At 41.6% G+C, this 21,136-nt stretch overlaps 1 protein-coding gene across 2 annotated transcripts in view; it reads right to left on the bottom strand.

The window, feature by feature from the left end:
* Window positions 1-19,576, bottom strand: part of LOC137242132 (membrane alanyl aminopeptidase-like) — a 67,444-nt gene extending 47,868 nt beyond the window's left edge. Inside the window, exons 1-2 of one of the 2 annotated variants that reach the window (XM_067769504.1) lie at window positions 19,480-19,576; window positions 16,844-17,350 (exon numbers count right to left, since the gene is read on the bottom strand). In XM_067769504.1, the coding sequence (XP_067625605.1) occupies window positions 16,844-17,349 (506 nt within the window). In that variant the 5' untranslated portion in view covers window position 17,350; window positions 19,480-19,576. Of the gene's footprint in view, window positions 1-16,843; window positions 17,351-19,305; window positions 19,438-19,479 lie in introns of those variants that run through there. The other variant, XM_067769507.1, reaches the window with a different exon arrangement.
* Between the last annotated feature and the right edge of the window lie 1,560 nt (window positions 19,577-21,136).

The raw sequence follows: 21,136 nt of genomic DNA, 5'->3' as shown, positions 1-21,136 counted from the left end.
GAAATCCTTCCGGAATCATTTCTGTATGGTTTTCGCGATCCATCGTGGATCCCCTCAGAGCCATTTCGGAACTTTTTCTGGAGTTAGTCGGGATAATTTAGGGACCCTTCCTGGATATTTTCTGGATGGTTTCTGAGATCCGTCCGGGAGCCCGTCAGTGTAATTTCGGAACTTTTTCGGGACTATTTCGGGATCAATTTGGTACCCTTCAGGCATCATTTCTGTGTGGTTATCTGGATAAGTCTAGAATCGTGTCGTTGTCATTTCGGGTTTTTTTGGGACTACTTCGGGAACTTTTGGAAATACTTCCGGGGCGTTTCTGGATGGTTTTCGGGATCCGTCCGCGATAGCGTCGGGGTCATTTCGTGGCTTTTTCTGGATAATTTCGTTATCGTTTTGGGATCCTATCAGGTTATCAGCTCATAAAGTTCTTTTTTTTACTCAATTACAAAAATAAAATGCATTAGACAGAAAAAAAATTTTAAACAGATAACTTTATAAGCAGGCTAACGTGAATAGCCCACATATTTCATATTCTCCTTGCGGACGGGGCCGCGGGTAAAGGCTAGTATATATTATAAATGGGAAAGTTTGGATGTTAAGATGTTTGGATGTTTGGATGTTTGGATGTTTGGATGTTTGTCCAGACGTTTGTCTTTGTGACTCAATAACGCAAGAACGGCTGGACCGATTTGGATGAAATTTTGCACACATATAGCCAATAGTCTAGAAGGATCTACTAGCTATATATTTTTCAAAAGGGGCGTGGTCCCCGCCCCCCAGGAACAGTTATAATTTAATTATTATATTTTTTCGTCTTTGCGACTGAATCACGCCAGAATGGCTACACGGATTTTGATGAAATTTGGGACACAGACAATAGTCTACTAGCGAAATTTTTTTCGTACATGGAAAGAGGGGTGGGGGTCCCACGACCCCTTCTAGAAATTATTTTTCATAATTTTTACACATTATAACTTTACGTATACTGGCCTTCACCAATATCACAGACTCAAGGGGTCAAATAAGTCGAGGGCTTACAAAGTAAGCAGTGACATCCTCCGCCCGCCCCCTTTATCTCCCCTCTGGTGTAAAATCCATAAATTGTTATAACTCAATCTAAATTTTCTCATAAATCAATAGTTTTTGGTATCTGGTACATACAGAACGAGATCTAGACAATTTTGGAGGAACGATCAGTGGTCCTCTCCTCTACTCCCGCCATCCGCCCTCCATCAATTGTTTTTATTAGCACGCTTTTATTAGCTTTACCTGTATGTTTCTATCTAACTTTTTATTCGCTCCAATGCGCCTGCTGCCTTATTAACATAGTTTTATAATTAGCTTCACCTTATTTGTAATCCCGTAAGAGTCATATCGAGACCCTTCCGGGATCATTTCTGGATGGTTTTCGGGATCGGTCCGGGATTACGCCGGGGTAATTTCGGGACTTTTTCGGGACTATTTCGGGATCATTTTGGGACCCTTCCGGGATCATTTCTGTATAGTTTACGGGATCCGTCCGGGATCCCGTCGGGGTTATTTTGGAATATTTTCGGGACTATTCCGGAATCATTTCGGGACTATTTCGCGATCATTTGGGGACCCTTCCGGCATCATTTCTGGATGGTTTTCGGGATCCGTGCGGGATCTCGTCGGGGTCATATGGGGACTTTTTCGGGATCATTTGAGGGCTCTTCCGGCATCATTTCTGGATGGTTTTCGGGATACGTCCAGGATATCGTCGGGGTCATTTGGGGACTTTTTCGGGATCATTTGGGGGCTCTTCCGGCATCATTTCTGGATGGTTTTCGGGATCCGTTCGGGATCTCGTCGGGGTCATTTGGGGACTTTTTCGGGATCATTTTGGGGCTCATCCGGCATCATTTCTGGATGGTTTTCGGGATCCGTCCGGGATCCCGTCGGGGTCATTTCGGGACTTTTTCGCGACTAATACGGGATCATTTGGGAACCCTTTCGGCATCATTTCTGGACGGTTTTCGGGATCCGTCCGGGATCCCGTCGGGGTCATTTCGGGACTTTTTCGCGACTAATACGGGATCATTTGGGAACCCTTTCGGCATCATTTCTGGATGGTTTTCGGGATCCGTCCGGGATCCCATTAGGGTAATTTCGGGACTATTAGGGGATCATTTGGGAACCTTTCCGGCATCATTTCTGGATAATTTTCGGGATCCGTCCGGGATGCCGACGAGGTCATTTCGGGACTATTTCGGGATCATTTGGGATACCTACCGGCATCATTTCTGGATGGTTTTTGGGATTCGTCCGGGATCCCATTAGGGTAATTTCGGGACTATTAGGGGATCATTTGGGAACCTTTCCGGCATCATTTCTGGATAATTTTCGGGATCCGTCCGGGATGCCGACGAGGTCATTTCGGGACTATTTCGGGATCATTTGGGATACCTACCGGCATCATTTCTGGATGGTTTTTGGGATTCGTCCGGGATCCCGTCGTGGTCCTTTCGGGACTTTTTTTCGACTAATACGGGATCATTTGCGGACCCTTTCGGTATCATTTCTGGATAGTTGTCGGGATCCCGTCACGGTCATTTCGGGACTATTAGGGGATCATTTGAGGACCTTTCCGGCATCATTTCTGTATTGTTTTCGGAATCCTTTCGGGATCCCGTCAGGGTCATTTTGGGACTTTTTTGGGGCTAATACGGGATCATTTGGGGATCCTCTAGGGGTCGTTTCGTGACTTTTTCTGTTTTATTTCGGGATCATTTGGGGACCCTTCCGGCATAATTTCTTGATGGTTTGCCGGATCCATCAGGGTCATTTCGGGACCATTTTGGGATCATTTGGGGACCCTTCCGAGATCATTTCTGGATCCGTCCGGGTTGCCGTAGGAGCCATTTCGGGATTTTTTGTTACTTTTCCGGGATAGTTTTTGGACCCTTCCGGGATCATTTCTGGATCTGTGCGGGATCCCATCTGGGTTATTTCCGGACTATTTCGGGATCATTTTGGGATCCTTCCGGAATCATTTCTGTATGGTTTTCGCGATCCGTCGTTGATTCCCTCGGAGCCATTTCGGAACCTTTTCTGGAGTATGTCGGGGTCATATGGGGACTTTTTCGGGATCATTTGGGGCTCTTCCGGCATCATTTCTGGATGGTTTTCGGGATCCGTGCGGGATCTCGTCGGGGTCATTTGGGGACTTTTTCGGGATCATTTGGGGGCTCTTCCGGCATCATTTCTGGATGGTTTTCGGGATCCGTCCGGGATATCGTCGGGGTCATTTGGGGACTTTTTCGGGATCATTTGGGGGCTCTTCCGGCATAATTTCTGGATGGTTTTCGGGATCCGTCCGGGATCCCATCAGGGTAATTTCGGGACTATTAGGGGATCATTTGTGGACCTTTCCGGCATCATTTCTGGATAATTTTCGGTATCCGTCCGGGATGCCGACGAGGTCATTTCGGGATCATTTGGGATACCTACCGGCATCATTTCTGGATGGTTTTGGGATTCGTCCGGGATCCCGTCGGGGTCATTTCGGGACTTTTTCTCGACTAATACGGGATCATTTGCGGACCCTTTCGGCATAATTTCTGGATAGTTGTCGGGATCCGTTCGGGATCCCGTCACGGTCATTACGGAACTATTAGGGGATCATTTGAGGACCTTTCCGGCATCATTTCTGGATAGTTTTTGGAATCCTTTCGGGATCCCGTCTGGGTCATTTCGGGGCTTTTTCGGGATCATTTAAGGATGGCTTTGAGGATTCGTCCTGGAACCCGTCAGGGTAATTTCTGGACTTTTCCGAGACTATTTCGGGATCATTTTGGGACCTTCCCAAGATCATTTCTGGATGGATTTCGGGATTTGTCCGGGATGCCCTCAGGGTCATTTTGGGACTATTAGGTGAGCATTTGAGGACCGTTCCGGCATTACTCTGGATGGTTTTCGGTATACGTTCAGATTCCCGTCGGAATAATTGCGGGACTTTTTCGGGATCATTGGGGTCCCTTCCAAAATCATTTCTGGATGGTTTTTGGGATTCGTCCCGCATCCCGTCGGGGTCATTTCGGTACTTTTTCTCGACTAATACGGGATCATTTGCGGGCCCTTTCGGTATCATTTCTGGATAGTTGTCGGGATCCGTTCGGGATCCCGTCAGGGTCTTTTCGGAACTATTGGGAGATCATTTGAGGACCTTTCCGGCATCATTTCTGGTTAGTTTTCGGGTTCCTTTCCGGGTCCCATCAGGGTCATTTCGGGACTTTTTCGGCATCATTTAAGATTGGTTTTCAGGATTCGTCCGGTATCCGTCAGGGTAATTTCTGGACTTTTCCCAGACTATTTCGGGATAATTTTGGGACCCTCCCAAGATCATTTCTGGATGGATTTCGGGATCTGTCCGGGATGCCGTCAGGGTCATTTTGGGACTATTAGGTGATCATTTGAGGACCTTTTCGGCATCACTTCTGGATGGTTTTCGGTATCCGCTAAGGATCCCGTCGGAATTATTGCGGGACTTTTTCGGGATCATTTGGTGTCAGTTCCGGCATCATTTCTGGCTGGTTTTTGGGATTCGTCCGGCATCCCGTCGGGTTCATTTCGGTACTTTTTCTCGACTAATACGGGATCATTTGCGGGCCCTTTCGGCATCATTTCTAGATAGTTGTCGGGATCCGTTCGGGATCCCGTCAGGGTCTTTTCGGAACTATTAGGTGATCATTTGAGGACATTTCCGGCATCATTTCTGGATAGTTTTCGGGATCCTATCGGGGTCCAGTCAGGGTCATTTCGGGACTTTTTCGGGATCATTTAGAGATGGCTTTCAGGATTCGTCCGGGAACCCGTCAGGGTAATTTCTGAACTTTTCCGAGACTATTTCGGGATAATTTTGGGACCTTCCCAAGATCATTTCTGGATGGATTTTGGGATCAGTCCGGGATGCCGTCAGGGTCATTTTGGTATTAGGTGATCATTTGAGGACCTTTCCGGCATCACTTCTGGATGGTTATCGGTATCCGATCAGGATCCCCTCGGAATCATTGCGGTACTTTTTCGGGATCATTTGGGGTCCCTCCCAAGATCATTTCTGGATGGATTTCGGGATCTGTCCGGGATACCGTCAGGGTCATTTAGGGGTGCGTTCGAGATCCCGTCAGGGTCATTTCGGGACTTCTTCGGGAATATATCGGGATCATTTCTGGATGGTTTATGGGATCCATCCATGACCCCTTAAGGGTCATTTCGGGACTATTAGGTGATCATTTGAGGACCTTTCCGGCATCACTTCTGGATGATTTTCGGTATCCGTTCGGGATCCCGTCGGAATCAATGCGGGACTTTTACGGAATCATTTGGGATTCCTTCCGGCATCATTTCTGGATGGTTTTCGGAATTTGTCCGGGATCCCGTCGGGGTTATTTCGGGACCTTTTCGGGGCTAATACGAGATCATTTGGGGATCCTCTAGGGGTCGTTTCGTGACTTTTTCTGTATTATTTCGGGATCATTTTGGGACCCTTTCGGCATAATTTCTTGATGGTTTGCCGGATCCATCAGGGTCATTTCGGGACCATTTTGGGATCATTTGGGGACCCTTCCGAGATCATTTCTGGATCCGTCCGGGATGCCGTAGGAGCCATTTCGGGATTTTTTGTTACTTTTCCGGGATAGTTTTTGCGCCCTTCCGGGATCATTTCTGGATCTGTGCGGGATCCCATCTGGGTCAATTCCGGACTATTTCGGGATCATTTTGGAATCCTTCCGGAATCATTTCTGTATGGTTTTCGCGATCAATCGTGGATCCCCTCGGAGCCATTTCGGAACTTTTTCTGGAGTTAGTCGGGATAATTTAGGGACCCTTCCTGGATATTTTCTGGATGGTTTCTGAGATCCGTCCGGGAGCCCGTCAGGGTAATATCGGAACTTTTTCGGGACTACTTCGGGATCAATTTGGTACCCTCCCAAGATCATTTCTGGATGGATTTCGGGATCTGTCCGGGATCCCGTCAGGGTCATTTAGGGGTGCGTTCGAGATCCCGTCAGGGTCATTTCGGGACTTCTTCGGGACTATATCGGGATCATTTCTGTATGGTTTATTGGATCCGTCCATGACCCCTTAAGGGTCATTTCGGGACTATTAGGTGATCATTTGAGGACCTTTCCGGAATCACTTCTGGATGATTTTCGGTATCCGTTCGGGATCCCGTCGGAATCAATGCGGGACTTTTACGGAATCATTTGGGATTCCTTCCGGCATCATTTCTGGATGGTTTTCGGGATTTGTCCGGGATCCCGTCGGGGTTATTTCGGGACCTTTTCGGGGCTAATACGGGATCATTTGGGGATCCTCTAGGGGTCGTTTCGTGACTTTTTCTGTATTATTTCGGGATCATTTTGGGACCCTTTCGGCATAATTTCTTGATGGTTTGCCGGATCCATCAGGGTCATTTCGGGACCATTTGGGATCATTTGGGGACCCTTCCGAGATCATTTCTGGATCCGTCCGGGATGCCGTAGGAGCCATTTCGGGATTTTTTCTTACTTTTCCGGGATAGTTTTTGCATCCTTCCGGGATCATTTCTGGATCTGTGCGGGATCCCATCTGGATCAATTCCGGACTATTTCGGGATCATTTTGGAATCCTTCCGGAATCATTTCTGTATGGTTTTCGCGATCCATCGTGGATCCCCTCGGAGCCATTTCGGAACTTTTTCTGGAGTTAGTCGTGATAATTTAGGGACCCTTCCTGGATATTTTCTGGATGGTTTTTGTGATCCGCCCGGGAGCCCGTCAGGGTCATTTCGGAACATTTTCGGGATCATTTTGGAACACCTTCAGGGATCACTTCTGTGTGGTTCTCTACATACGTCTAGAATCGTGTCGCTCTCATTTCGGGTTTTTTTGGGACTATTCGGGGAACTTTTGGAGACCCTTTCGGGGCATTTCTGGATGGTTTTCGGGATCCGTCCGCGATAGCGTTGGGGTCATTTCGTAGCTTTTTCTGGATAATTTCGGGATCATTTGGGATCCTATCAGGTTATCAGCTCATTTAGTTCTTTTTTTTACTCAATTACAAAAATAAAATGCATTAGACAGAAAACAAAATATTAAACAGATAATAAGCAGGCTAACGCGAATAGCCCATATATTTAAAATTTTCCTTGCGGACGGGGCCGCGGGTAAAGGCTAGTATATACTGTAAATGGGAAAGTTTGGATGTTTGGATGTTTAGATGTTGGGATGTTTGGATGTTTGGATGTTTGTCTTTGTGACTCAATCACGCAAGAACGGCTGGACGGATTTGGATGAAATTTGGCACACATATAGCCAATAGTCTAGAAGGATCTACTAGCTATATATTTTTCAAAAGGGGGAGGTCCCCGCCCCCTACGAACAGTTATAATTTAATTATTATATTTTTTAGTCTTTGCGACTGAATCACGCCAGAACGGCTACACGGATTTTGATGAAATTTGGGACACAGTCTACTAGCGAAATTTTTTTCGAACATGGAAAGAGGGGTGGGGGTCCCATAACCCCTTCGGGCAATTACTTTTTAATAATTTTTACACATTATAACTTTACGTATACTGGCCTTCACCAATATCATAGACTCAATGTGTCAAATAAGTCGAGGGCTTACAAGGTGAGCAGTGACACCCTTCGCTCCCTCTCTCCCCCCTTTCTACCACTCTGGTGTAAAATCTATAAATTGTTATAACTCAATATAAATTTTCTCCTAAATCAATAGTTTTTAGTATCTGGCACATACAGATCGAGATCTAAACAATTTTGGAAAAACGAGCAGCGGTGCTTCTCCTCCCGCCATCCGCCCTCCACCATTTTTTTTTATTAGTACGCTTTTATTAGCTTTACCTGTATGTTTCTTTGTAACTCTTCATTCGCTCCAACGCGCCTGCTGCCTTATTAAAATGGTTCTACAATTAGCTTCGCCTTATTTGTATTCCCGTTGGGGTTAAATCGAGACCCTTCCGCGATCATTTTTGTATGGTTTTCGGGATCCGTCCGGCATACCGTCGGGGTCATTTCGGGACTTTTTCGGTACTATTACGGGATCATTTTGGGACCCTTCCAGAATCATTTCTGTATAGTATTCGGGATCCGTCCGGGATCCCGTCGGGGTTATTTTGGGATATTTTCGGGACTATTCCGGGATCATTTCGGAACTATTTCGCGATCATTTAGGGAGCTTTCCGGCAACATTTCTGGATGGGTTTCGGGATCCGTTCGGCATCCAATCGGGGTATTTTCGGGATCATTTGCGTACCTTTGAGAGATAAATTCTTGATGGTTTCCGGGATCATTACGGGACTTTTTCGGGGTCATTTTGGGTCCCTTCCGCCATCATTTCTGGATGGTTTTCGGGATCCGTCCGGCATACCGTCGGGTCATTTCGCGACTTTTTCGGGATCATTTGGGGTCCCTTCCTGCATATCTTCCGGGATTCGTCGGGGATCATTTCGGGACTATTAGGAGATCATTTGAAGACCTCTCCGGCATCATTTCTGCATAGTTTCCAGGATCCTTCGGGGATCTCGACGGTGTCATTTCGGGACTATTTCGGGATCATTTCTGTATAGTTTCCGGGGTTCGTCCGAGATACCGTCGGGGTCATTTCGGGACTTTTTCTCGACTAATACGGGATCATTTGGGGACCCTTTCGGCATCATTTCTGGATGGATGTTGGTATCCGTCCGGGATCCCGTCAGGGTAGTTTCGGGACAATTGAGGGCTCATTTGAAGACCTTTCCGGCATCATATCTGCATAGTTTCCGGGACCCGTCGGGGATCTCGACGGGGTAATTTCGGGACTATTTCTGGATCATTTCTGCATAGTTTCCGGGGTTCGTCCGTGATACCGTCGGGGTCATTTCGGGACTTTTTCTCGACTAATACGGGATCATTTGGGGCTCCTTCCAGCATCATTTCTGGATGGATTTCGGTATCCGTCGGGGATCCCGTCTTGGTCATTTCGGGACTTTTTCGGCATCGTTACTGGATGGTTTTCGGGATCCGTCCGGGATCCGCGCGGGATCATTTGAGGACCTCTCCGGCATCATTTCTGCATAGTTTCCTGGATCCGTCGAGGCCCTCGACGGGGTAATTTCGGGACTATTTCCGGATCATTTGGGGTATCTACCGGGATCACATCTGGATGGTTTTTGGTATCCGTACGGGATCCCGTCGCGATCATTTCGGTGCTTTTTCGGGATCATTTGGGTCCCTTCCAGCATCATTTCTGGATGGTTTTCGGGATCCGTCCGGGATCCCGTCGGGATCATTTTCGGACTTTTTCGGGATCATTTGGGCTCCCTTCCGGCATCATTTCTGGATGGTTTTCGGGATTCGTCCGAGATCCTGTCGGGGTCATTTTGGGAGTTTTTCGGGATCATTTGTGGTACGTACTAGAGATATACGCCGCCGATAAACGCCGCCGCCGCCGCCGATTTTGGTCGTTTTTCGCACGCCGCCTCCGAATGTCAAAAATATCGGCGTGGTGGCGCGGCGTCCGGCGCGTTACTATATTTTCTACTCGTTTAAGACTGTTTAGGCCATTTATTGTTCATGTCGAAAATTGGTCGGATATGGTCGAAAGTGGTATCAACGGATGCGCATCACTGCCAGTTATAAGAAACTAATTGCGAAATTTAACTCTTTATAACTATTCAAAAGTTATTTAAAATAACAGGCGCTTTCGATGTCAGCTTAACACGGACTTTCCATCACCCAATTCAGCAAGTTATTAAAACAAAATACTAAAAGAAAAGTTATATAATAAATTTATATGCTCACTTTGCATTTTTGAAAAAATTAATAATGAATAATGAATTCAAATAAAATGACCCAAGTTGTTTCAAATTGTTTTCAAATTGTCCTCAAGTTGTAAAAAAACAAAAATACCTAAAAAAGGTGCCGATTTTTTTTTAAACATTATATTGCGATTGGCTGAAAGAATAATCGAAATCAGTGATGCAAAATCCTTTAGTAGGTTCTAGGGGCATAAACACTCCTTTGAAATTATTCTTACCTCATACTTAAGTTGAGGATATATGTACATATGAGAAGGGTTTGAAAAATCGCTTGGGCTTACATTCAAACATCTGTTGTTTATTTGCGAAATTATACAACAGCGTCTGAAATGTTAATTTTGATTTTCACACTTCATCCTTCAACACCCAAGTCTACCGGTTTGACATTTCCTAAAGTTGGCGGCCCTATCCAAAACTAGTCCCTTGGAGTGAATCACATTGATTATAGCCTATCAACCAAGTTTAAATATCACCTACACGTTACGGCTCCTTTTACAATTGTGAATACGTAGGCATATATCTACCAGGTGAGGATTTGTCCTTCGCAAGAACACTCAAAGTGGTGCAGCAAAAGCTTTCCCAAGACAGTGGAACTAATGACCGTGTGTGATACTACCCTAACGTAGTGGACAATCGAACTTGTCTGAAAACTGAAGCTACGCGGTCATCCATAATGAGCTCCTATATCGTAAGGCCGGAAAACAGTAGTTAACAACTTTCAACTTAAAATCCGTCGACTTTCATTCTAAATTTGATTTAACGAAAACTATTGAAATCAATACATTTTAAAAATTTTATCCAGGGTCCTTGTAAAATTTTAATTATGTAGATGCGCCGAGGATTATACGGATTTTCACCCATGACGCAATGACATCCACTTAGACTGCTTATGATTTCGAGGGCGGCATCTTTGGCCGAATAGTCACTCCCTAACGTGTCAAAGTGTAGCTCGGCAGCATAGCGCAACAAAAGCATCCGTTGGAGTCTTCGGAGCTACACCTAGAGCTTCTAGGAAAGTGACGTCGACGATGGTATGAGTTCGAAGTCGCAGTCGTATAGCTTCTGTACTGGCATATGGTGTGAGGCTCCGGAGGCGTGGTAGCGACTGGTGGTAGGGATTCCTTCTGTTCGCACATCGGAAATTTTAGCTCTTAAAAACAGCCGAAAAAACTGGAGGCGCCCTGTGCCACGATAGTCATGAGTATTAATAGACCATTCATAGCAACCCTAAGTCGCCTTTATGCGTGACCGCCAAGGAGCGACAAATGATTTAAAGAAATTGTGTTCGCGATGATTATTAGGAGTTAACCCTAGGTGAAACTACGCTTTGCACGAGATATACAGGCAAAAGTGTGACTATTTTATGTATCTCTATTTCTTTTCAGCAGACGCAGCAGTACCAATTCCAAAGACCGGGGTTAGGTTCGAAGCCTCTCTGGAGCATGCGAACGAGGGACAATCCCTTCGCAAGGAGCTACTCCTGAAAATTTTTGAACGGTCTGCGAGATTTTGATGCAAAAACCCCGGATCTTTCCGAAATGGCCAACACGTTGATTTCAGTAAATACATATAAACAAAAACTTTCCTAAATATTATTTTTTTAAATAGAAATATCAAGCTTTTAAAGTAAGAACACCGGCGTACGCCGGCGCGCCGCCTACGCCGCCGCCGCCGGTATATAATAGAGCCTACGCCGCCGCCGCCGATAAAATGATCGGCGTAAGCCTCTAGTACGTACCGGCATCATTTCTGGATGGTTTTCGGTATCCGTCCGGGATCCCGTCGGGGTCATTTTGGGACTTTTTCGGGATCATTTGGGTTCCCTTCCGGCATCATTTCTGGATGGTTTTCGGGATTCGTCCGGGATCTCGTAGGGGTCATTTTGGGACTTTTTCGGGATCATTTGGGGTCCCCTCCGGCATCATTTCTGGATGGTTTTCGGGATCCGTCCGGAATCCCGTCAGGGTAATTTCTGGACTATTAGGGGATCATTTGAGGACCTTTCCGGCATCCTATCTGGATGGTTTTCGGTATCCATCCGGGATCCCGTCGGGGTAATTTCAGGATCATTTGGGGTACCTACCGGCATCATTTCTGGATGGTTTTCGGTATCCGTCCGGGATCTCTTCGGGGTCATTTCGGGACTTTTTCGGGATTTTATGGGGTCCCTTCCGTCATCATTTCTGGATGGTTTTCGGGATCCGTCCGGGATCCCCGTTAATTTCGGGACTATTGGGGGATTATTTGAGGACCTTTTCGGCATCCTATCTGGATGCTTTTCGGTATCCGTCCGGGATCCCGACGGGGTCATTTTGGGACTATTTCGGGATCATTTTGGGGTACCTACCGGCATCATTTCTAGATGGTTTTCGGATCCGTCCAGGATCCCGTCGGAGTCATTTCGGAACTTTTTCGGGATTTTTTGGGGTCCCTTCCGGCATCATTTCTGTATGGTTTTCGGAATTCGTCCGGGATCCCGTTGGGTAATTTCGGGACTATTTCGGGATCATTTGGTGCACCTTCTGGCATCATTTATACATGGTTTTCGGGATCCGTCCGTTATCCCGTCGGGGTAATTTCGGGACTTTTTCTCGAATAATACGGGATAATTTAGGAACCATTTCGGCATCATTTCTGGATGATTTTCGGAATCCGTCCGGAATCCCGTCAGGGTCATTTCTGGACTTTTTCTCGATTAATTCGGGATCATTTGGAGACCCTTTCGGCATCATTACAGGATTGTTTTCGGGATCCCGTCGGGGTCATTTCGGGACTTTTTCTCGACTAATTCGGGATCATTTGGAGACCCTTTCGGCATAATTTCTGTATGGTTTTCGGGATCCGTTCGGGATCCCGTCGGGGTAATTTCGTGACTTTTTCGGGATCATTTGGGGTCCCTTCCGGCATCATTTCTACATGGTTTTCGGGATGCGTCCGGGATCCCGTCGGGGTCATTTCGGGACTCTTTCCGGACTAATACGGGATGCTTTGGGGAGCCTTTCGGTATCATTTCTGGATGGTTTTCGGGATCTGTACGGGAACCCATAAGGGTAATTTCGGGACTTTTTCGGGAACTATTTCTGAATCATTTTGGGACCCCTCCTGGTTAATTTCTGGATGATTTTCGGGATTTGTCCCGGAATTTTAGTATCATCTTGGGACCCTTCCGGGATCATTTTAGGTCTCTTCGCAACCGGTAGTTCAGCAGACATGCCTTTTTAAATTATGAGCTTTTATGGCCGTCGATTTGCTGCTAATTATTCTTAATTAAAATTCGGTATGTTTTATCTTCAATCTAACACAGCTTTTTCGTTCTATAGTCGTGTAAGGAACTGTTGTAACTATAATTACACTTTTGTAATATTTTAACCAACTAAAAAGCAAAACTATTTTCATCTAAAAATTCTCTTTGGTTTTAGCTAATTGTAGTTTCACTCCTTTGTTCTATGAGTAGTAATTCTTTCACCCTTTTCATATCAGTTAATTTAATTTAAAAACAAAATGAATTTTTTGTATTCGAAAAAACTGTATTGTACTATTCACGAAAGCGTTCCTTTCAGCTTATCTTCTCATTTAGTTCTTTTTTTTTACTAAATTACAAAAATAAAATACATTAGACAAAAATAATTTTTAAACAGATAACTTGGTAAGCAGGCTAACGTGAATAGCACATATATTTTATTTTCTCCTTGCGGACGGGGCCGCGGGTAAAGGCTAGTCTATAAATAAAGTTTTGGTTGTAAAGATGGGGATTCGTGCTATTAGCGAGCTTTGGGCATTATAGTCGTAGTGCTTTTGTTTATCTATATTTTATTAAAATAATTTGTTAAAAATAAACGATTGTGAACAGACAAAGAAATCTATTTGTATTATGGCACTATTGTGAATATTTGATAAGAACTAATACTGCATTACCAGCAGTTGCTAACATTCGCCATATGGCAGCGCAAGCGCATGTAAGTTTATAGATGTTTCATTGATAGAACAGAAGATTCCTGTTGATATTTGATATGAGACTTTGGTGTCACGTTGTTTGTCCGCAATGGACTCCTAAACCACTTAATCGATTTTAATCAAATTTGCACACCGTATGCAATTTAATCCAACTTGAAAGATAGGACAGCACTGATCTCAGTTTATAGTCGAAATATTATTTTATTGCAAAATATTTGTTTATATCAGGGATGCACCTTAACGTTAAGCTAATCGTTTATCAAAAAATTTCCACCGTTTCCGTTGAAACACTTCGAAATATTATCGATAAAGTAATTATCAAGATAAATTGTATCTAGTTTTTAACCGAAACAAAAAGCCTTCGTTAACGTTAAAAACGTTAACAAAAACGTGATAATTTATGTTTGAATTGTGCTGGAAATGCTATAGCTATGGTGAAGCCGTAAGGTGGTAACAGCGAGCGGACATACACACACAAACTCCATGCAATTTGTTTGTGTAATTCGTTGGTGGTAATGTCAAAATTACTCTGAGAAATGATCGTGCTGTCAAAATTCATTAGAAAAGTTGCAATCAGCTTGGCTAATGCTTTCACCTTTAATGACTCTGCCATCAATCAGCTTTGCCAGCATATTTTGAAATTAATAATCAACATAAACGATTTGATTTCGTTTTGATATGGCAGAAGACGAAACAAAATCATTTCGTTAATTTGACGTTCTTAACGTTAATAAACGAAACGAAATGACTTTGTTTCGTTTATTAACGTTAATTATCGTAACGAAATGATATCGGTTCGTTGGTTAAGCATGCCTGGTTTATATTTGTACGAGTAAATTGGCTTTGAGTGGGACTTTTACCACATCACATTATGTGCCACATTCATACATATTGAATTGGATCGACTGGTGAGAATAGCCAGCATGTGTTAACGTTATTAAACTTTCGGAGTACATTAATAGGTATGCATGGATGTATGTATGTATTTTCACTTCATGTCAGCTGGACGTTTGTACACATGTGTGTTGCCAAGTTAAGGCAAAATAAGTGGTTGTGAATGCATAAATCTCTTGAAAAATACTCTTTCGCTAAAAATCCTAAACTGGTGTCACTTCGTTTTGTAACGTCGTCGCGTCAAGCAATGATGACATGATACGAAACATTCATTCTCTCTCAACTCGTTTCCAGGAATGGGTCTTAAAGTTCATTCAATTGTAAACATTGGTTCGTTCGATTGTAAACAAACTTCATTCGTTTCCAGGAATGGGTCTTGAAGATCAGAGTTGCGTAAACCGCGCAAAAAAAATTCCAAGAAAATCGGTGCGTTTTCATTATTTTTCATTTCAAGTGTATTCAACTACATAAGCGGATCAAAAATCTGTAAAAAAGGTACAAGAAATAACAAAATTAAATGAGCTGTTATATTAACGCACGAAAAGAGATAAGTACATTTTATTTTAGCTATCAAAAAATTAAATTTCACGTGTTGTCACGGAAAAATTTTTAACGGGTAAAATAAGCTTTTTTTTGTATTTGTGATCCTGAAAAAATTCGAGTTTTTTGATATCCCATTTGACAATCTTGAGTAAGTTTTCGGTGAAAATCATAAATTAAACCTTTACCATGTAAAATACCCCAAAGTTATTCCGAAATGCCCAAATTTGATTTTGAGGATGATGGCATCTATGGTCAATGTTATAAAAAATGCACATTTTCACGCGCTCTCAGAGAGCGAGAAGTTTCGTATCATGTCATCATTGGCGTCAAGTTCGTTTTTCCCCACAACTCAACCGCGTGCTATAAACGAACGCTTTTCATGTGGTAGAGAATATAATGGCGGATAGTGCGGGAATCGAAATGACAAAAAATTTAATTAAAAATATTTAAAAAACTAAAAAATGTATCGTACTTGGAGTAAACCATTAAATCAGAATATATCTAAATATATAATAACCTCAATTACGCACATGGTTCTGGCCTTAGTGTATTGCCTGTGTGTTGGTGGAACAACTGTACAGCAATTTAAAGACAGCAAACTTCTGAATATATAACCTGGTGTTATGGATTAACACCATTAAAGCTTAAGCTTTAACCATTAAACTAATAACCAAAAAAAAAAAAAAATTTTAAACATTTCGTAAAATTTCTTAAACAAAATTGGTATTTTTTGGTATGTTTGTATGTACATATATGCTAATGACTGTACTAAGGAGATTTAATCTATATATATACTTTCACAATGGACTCCCAAACCACTTTTTCCGAAGTATTTTGATGATGTTTTTCCCGGTACTTAAACTCAGAACCTCTAGTGTAGTAGGCGGGCACGCTGCCACTCCACAACCGAAGTAGTGATAACTTACGGTGTTTTCTTTTCTGGAAAAAAGGTTGCCCTCATGTTGCACTCTAAAATTACAACTTTTGAACTGGTTAACCTGGAGCTATGCAAAATGGCTCTATTTGTAAGGAATGAGACATCCTTTCTTATCTATTGGAAAATATTTTCTGAAAGGAACACACAAACTCACGAGAGAGTTGAGAAAAACCGACAGGTCGACATTATTTTCAGAAAATAAAGCGCTTACATTGTGTTCAATTTCATATAATTACGGCGATTCCTTTTTTAACAAGGCGAACTTCATTGCGTTTATTTCGCTATGTATCGGTAGGTTACAATCTTGCCAACTAGAGACCGGCCCTCTCCCCCTTTGACTGTATGCAAAACAGAAATAGAGACACATTATATTTTCTGAAACCGTCACTCTCAAATCCCCAACATAACAGAACTACACTAGTGCAAGAAAAGTATACACTTAGCGTCGCATATCTCCGAACGTCGTGCTACTTTTTCATTTCTCCTACAATTGACGAGACCATTCCGACTTTGAACGTTATCTGCAAAGCAGAAAAATACTCGGATTGTTTGCCAAACCCCGCTTTGAAAAAATTGTTTCTAATAGAAAATTGTTTTCTAAAGCATTTTGATGTTGCGTTTCCTATAACTCGACACCGGGATCTTCAGTCCTTGCGTACTTAATACAAAAAAGCATATTTGATTTTACATACTTGGTAACGTTCTTGGAATCCACGTAATAACTGCGATAGAAACCATGCATATCATCATCCATGGACCCACTATAGACAAAGTGCAAGTAATAAGTTTTACCGACCAGAAGCTCTGTTGTTAAATTATATTGAATTCTGTTAGTTACACTATTGAGCGTTCCGCTGCCTAAAGGTATCTTAGAGGTATTGTCGGCAGACCAGTACTCTCTCATCGTGTAATTCAAGTTCTTCGAATGCAAGATCAATGTTTTTGTGTTAATGGTTGAATTAATTTGTATCCTGACTTCTCCATCAAATGTGAATTTCTTACTTCCATCGCTGTCTAACAAATATGGCGTCAATTTGATGTTGTAGTTCCATGGTCGAATTTCAATTGGCAGGCGGTATTCGTGGCCATCGGGAGCAACTGCTCCTTCCGCCAAATCATTGATCTCCTCTAAAGGGGCAGCAAATGTTGTGACACTTAAAAATGCTACCACAATAGCAGCACAGTAAAACTTGAACATTCTGAAATACATACATGTACAGTATTGCAGATCACTCTATACACTCTAATGATTAAGGCCCATTACAGGAAGACTGCACTTATGTATATTAATAGAAATATTAACCTGTCTCGACGAAAAAATAAATATACTCTTCAAGAATGGTGAACTTCCTAAATAATTTCTACAGGAATACCTGGATGCAATACGATCCTGTGAATCAGATAAAATCACCATTAAACTTATCTAGTTATATTTATCACGAAGTGCAAGTATAGTGTTAAACTATATATTTAAATAAATTTATTCTATGTATTATTTATTATTTTCACTTTTTACAAATTTTTTAAAAATATCTAACTAGAACATTTTCATTTTGAAATAAGATTAAAAGTATTCAATATATCAACATTCAAGTTGATATTTAAAAAAATCTTTTATTTTGATTTAGTTAATTCTGCAGCGCGTACTGCATAATGTTATTTTTATTATAACAAATATGGAGGGATAGTTTTGTAATTGGTTTAGGCAACTAAAACAAATTTTCTTTGGTAGCACGTCACATAGTATCACTTCTATTTGCGGTATTATACTGGTCAGTAGGTCTGCGATACGTAAAGCGCCACATTCAGTAATTTTATCAAATAAAGATATAGGTCCGTTGGTAGGATCGCCATAAATATATAGTGTTAAACTATATATTTAAATAAATTTATTCTATGTATTATTTATTATTTTCACTTTTTACAAATTTTTTAAAAATATCTAACTAGAACATTTTCATTTTGAAATAAGATTAAAAGTATTATAACATAAAAAATAATTTACAAAATTAAAGTATATTTTACAAAGTAGATAACCCTACAGCAAGATTCCTACATATATTCCGACCACGAACCTAGAATTAGGTGGGGAACACGTTTGGCAAGGGGTGGTGAATTTTTCAAAGCAGAAATTGACGCCATCAAGGAATTTCGAGTAAGTCAGAGTTCGGCCGATACTAAATCTTGCTTGACTCCCCCGACTTTGCAGGGTCAAGGAGTAATGGAAGTATAAGAATCCCCTGGAGGAAATATCTGAACTCGACTTTTGTCTTATCCGGAAGTATATCACTGTTAAGTACATATCTATTCACTTAATGATTAAAAACCAGTTTCGCCATTTATTAATGTGGGAAAACACATGTTAGTACAACGGCCACCCAACCTGTGCCTCTTGTACTTCGACTTCCGATTTGGCTCCGATTCCGATAAGTACAGAGAACTTACGGAGTGTTCGCTAAGGCCAATGGATATAAATACCATCAAAACAAGCCAGGAATTCTAATGTCTTATAATAGATTGTCCCATCTCCAAACTATTAAATAATGGTATTTGAATAAGCTTTGCAAGACGAAGAATTTTAAAAGTGTAAAAGTGGCTATCTTGCAACGATTTTGTAGTTACTCATTTCTACATATTCCACGTATTTAAAAAAAATAAAATTAATCCTTTGCCGTTTCCAACAAGCCGAAGTACTTCCTGTCATCAAATATAAAGTTGGCGGATTCGCGCTTTGGCAACGACATCACTGTAAAGGATATAAATTCGAGACTGTGAAGGGACTTCGTCTACCTTAACATTAAGAGCAGAAACAATTTCAGCTTAAACATCTAACGGAGTATTACTCTTGCCAACAAATGTTACTTTGGGCTGAGTAGGCAATTGAAAAATAAAGTCCTCTTTTGATGAATATAAATCACGGTCTATATTCTTTCGTCATATCTGTCGCAAAATACGTGATGCTATATCAGCTTCACGCAGGAATGTGCATAGTGCAACATTTAAAAACCCAAAAGATTTGTTAGCTGTGTAGTATTTTGAGAATCGAAGAAGACGCTCGAGCTCGGCACCCGCATTTCGAATCAAGGGAGATCTCATCTTTCTTTCTTTCTCCCCGTAATCGGGGCTCTGTGAAAATTCACGTATTATCACCTACACTATTAGATCAAATTTTTAGTCTTTATAATTTTTTAGTTTAGTATTATTCTTATTTTTTTCAATTAACGTAAGTAGAGGACATAAATAATTATCAAACTATTTTTCTGAATTTTGTTTGCCATTTCGTATAGATGGATTTTCGCTATTCCACAATTTCAAGAGATTCGCTAACCTTCGCGTTCAAGTAAAACCAATGACTAGACGCGTAAACAAGCTATTAACGGTCAAATATTTTAACTGATGGTATAATTTGCCATCATAGACCTTTATACTTGCAACTAAATAGCATATCTACCATTTTAAGTCGTTTTTATAGCAACCGATAAGGATAATTATCTTTATTGCTAATGTAGAATTGCTGCCGCCGTAGTATAGCCCTCTAAAAGCGTTTCCGCCAGCACGTTTGTCAACAAAAATTCATCTGCATTCATGGTTCGTCAATTTGTAATAGAAATTTAAAATAAAATAATAAAAAAAAATTTAAGTTAAACGGTTTTATTGAAAATAATACCTACATGAAGTAATAATAATACTAAAAGCTAGAAAATAATTAGGTGGGTCCAACTGAACCTTAATCAGGTTGTGCCACACCTCACATTTTTAGAAATTTCACGCACCCAACGCTTTTATTTAATTGTTTAATCAACGCCCTAGATTGATGAGGAGTGTGATGACTAGTACCTAGGACCTACCTAATTTTTTTCTATCTTTTAGTATTATTATTACTTCATGCAAGTATTGTTTCCAATAAAACCGTTTAGCTTAAAATTTTTTTTAATTAATTTATTTTCAAGTTTTTAGTCTTTATCTAATGCCTATTTTTATTTCATTTAGTGACTCATTATTACACGGACTCTTTCCTGACAATTTGTTACAATCTAAGATTTTTTTCGACTCTGCGCCACGTATGCTTGTCGCTCCTCGAACTACAAAATATTTTGATGTCACTTCCACCGGCCTGTATGTAATATTTGTTCCAAATATGAGCCAAATCGGACCACTAATACGATTTTTTGAAATATTTCGATCAATGCGCTACCTATCGGGATTTTTCTTATTATTGCATTGTCATCGGGTTCTGAACTATATTAAAAGTTCCAAGCTTGTAGCTTATCGGGAAGCTACTTAAATTTCAATTAAAAAATTCGCTCACAACGGCCGTCCGGCCGTGCGGCCGGCCTGTCAATTCAAGCTCAATAAAACCGTTTAAAAACACCACACCATTTATTGGAATGATGGATCGGCCTTTATCTCATCGGAGGCGTGTCGTTCCTCGGAGGCGTATCGTTACTATGATGTTGAACTAATTATAGCCATTAGATATCTCCACTTGACTTTACCTTTACTACTTAAGGGATTTACCTCAAGAATTGCAAAACGGCTTTTGCTAGTTTACTGTTATTTATTGTGGTATGATGAAAGATTTATAGAGCCTACCACAACGAAGGTCCTATGTTTCAGGCGAAGAGAAACATAAAAATGTCTTAAAAAGAGGTTTTTAATTAGGAAAAAAATGTGTAAGCTGGGTCACCGCTCAACAGTGCTTTGGAAACCCCTCCGAGTGTATTTCTGCCATGAAAAACTTTTCAGCGAATATGTATTTACCAACATATATAGTAATTCCAATTTTTATGAAAAATTAACTAAGTGGCACGTTGCAAATTGAAAGAGAAGCTCGGCCTTAATACCCTCCCGGGTATATCGCGTCTTATATTTTTTTGTATCCTTTATGTGGGCATATCCGTGGTTACTCACGTTACGTCGGAAACAAAACTTTACAAGATAAAAATAAAAGTATTTTATGGCTCCATCGGACTAGACGTGGTTTG

This window comes from Eurosta solidaginis, chromosome 1 (genome assembly GCF_040869045.1).
Source record: "Eurosta solidaginis isolate ZX-2024a chromosome 1, ASM4086904v1, whole genome shotgun sequence".
Lineage (NCBI taxonomy): Eukaryota > Metazoa > Arthropoda > Insecta > Diptera > Tephritidae > Eurosta > Eurosta solidaginis.
Note: the sequence above shows the minus strand (reverse complement) of the source record. Positions and strands in the feature narration are given on the sequence as shown.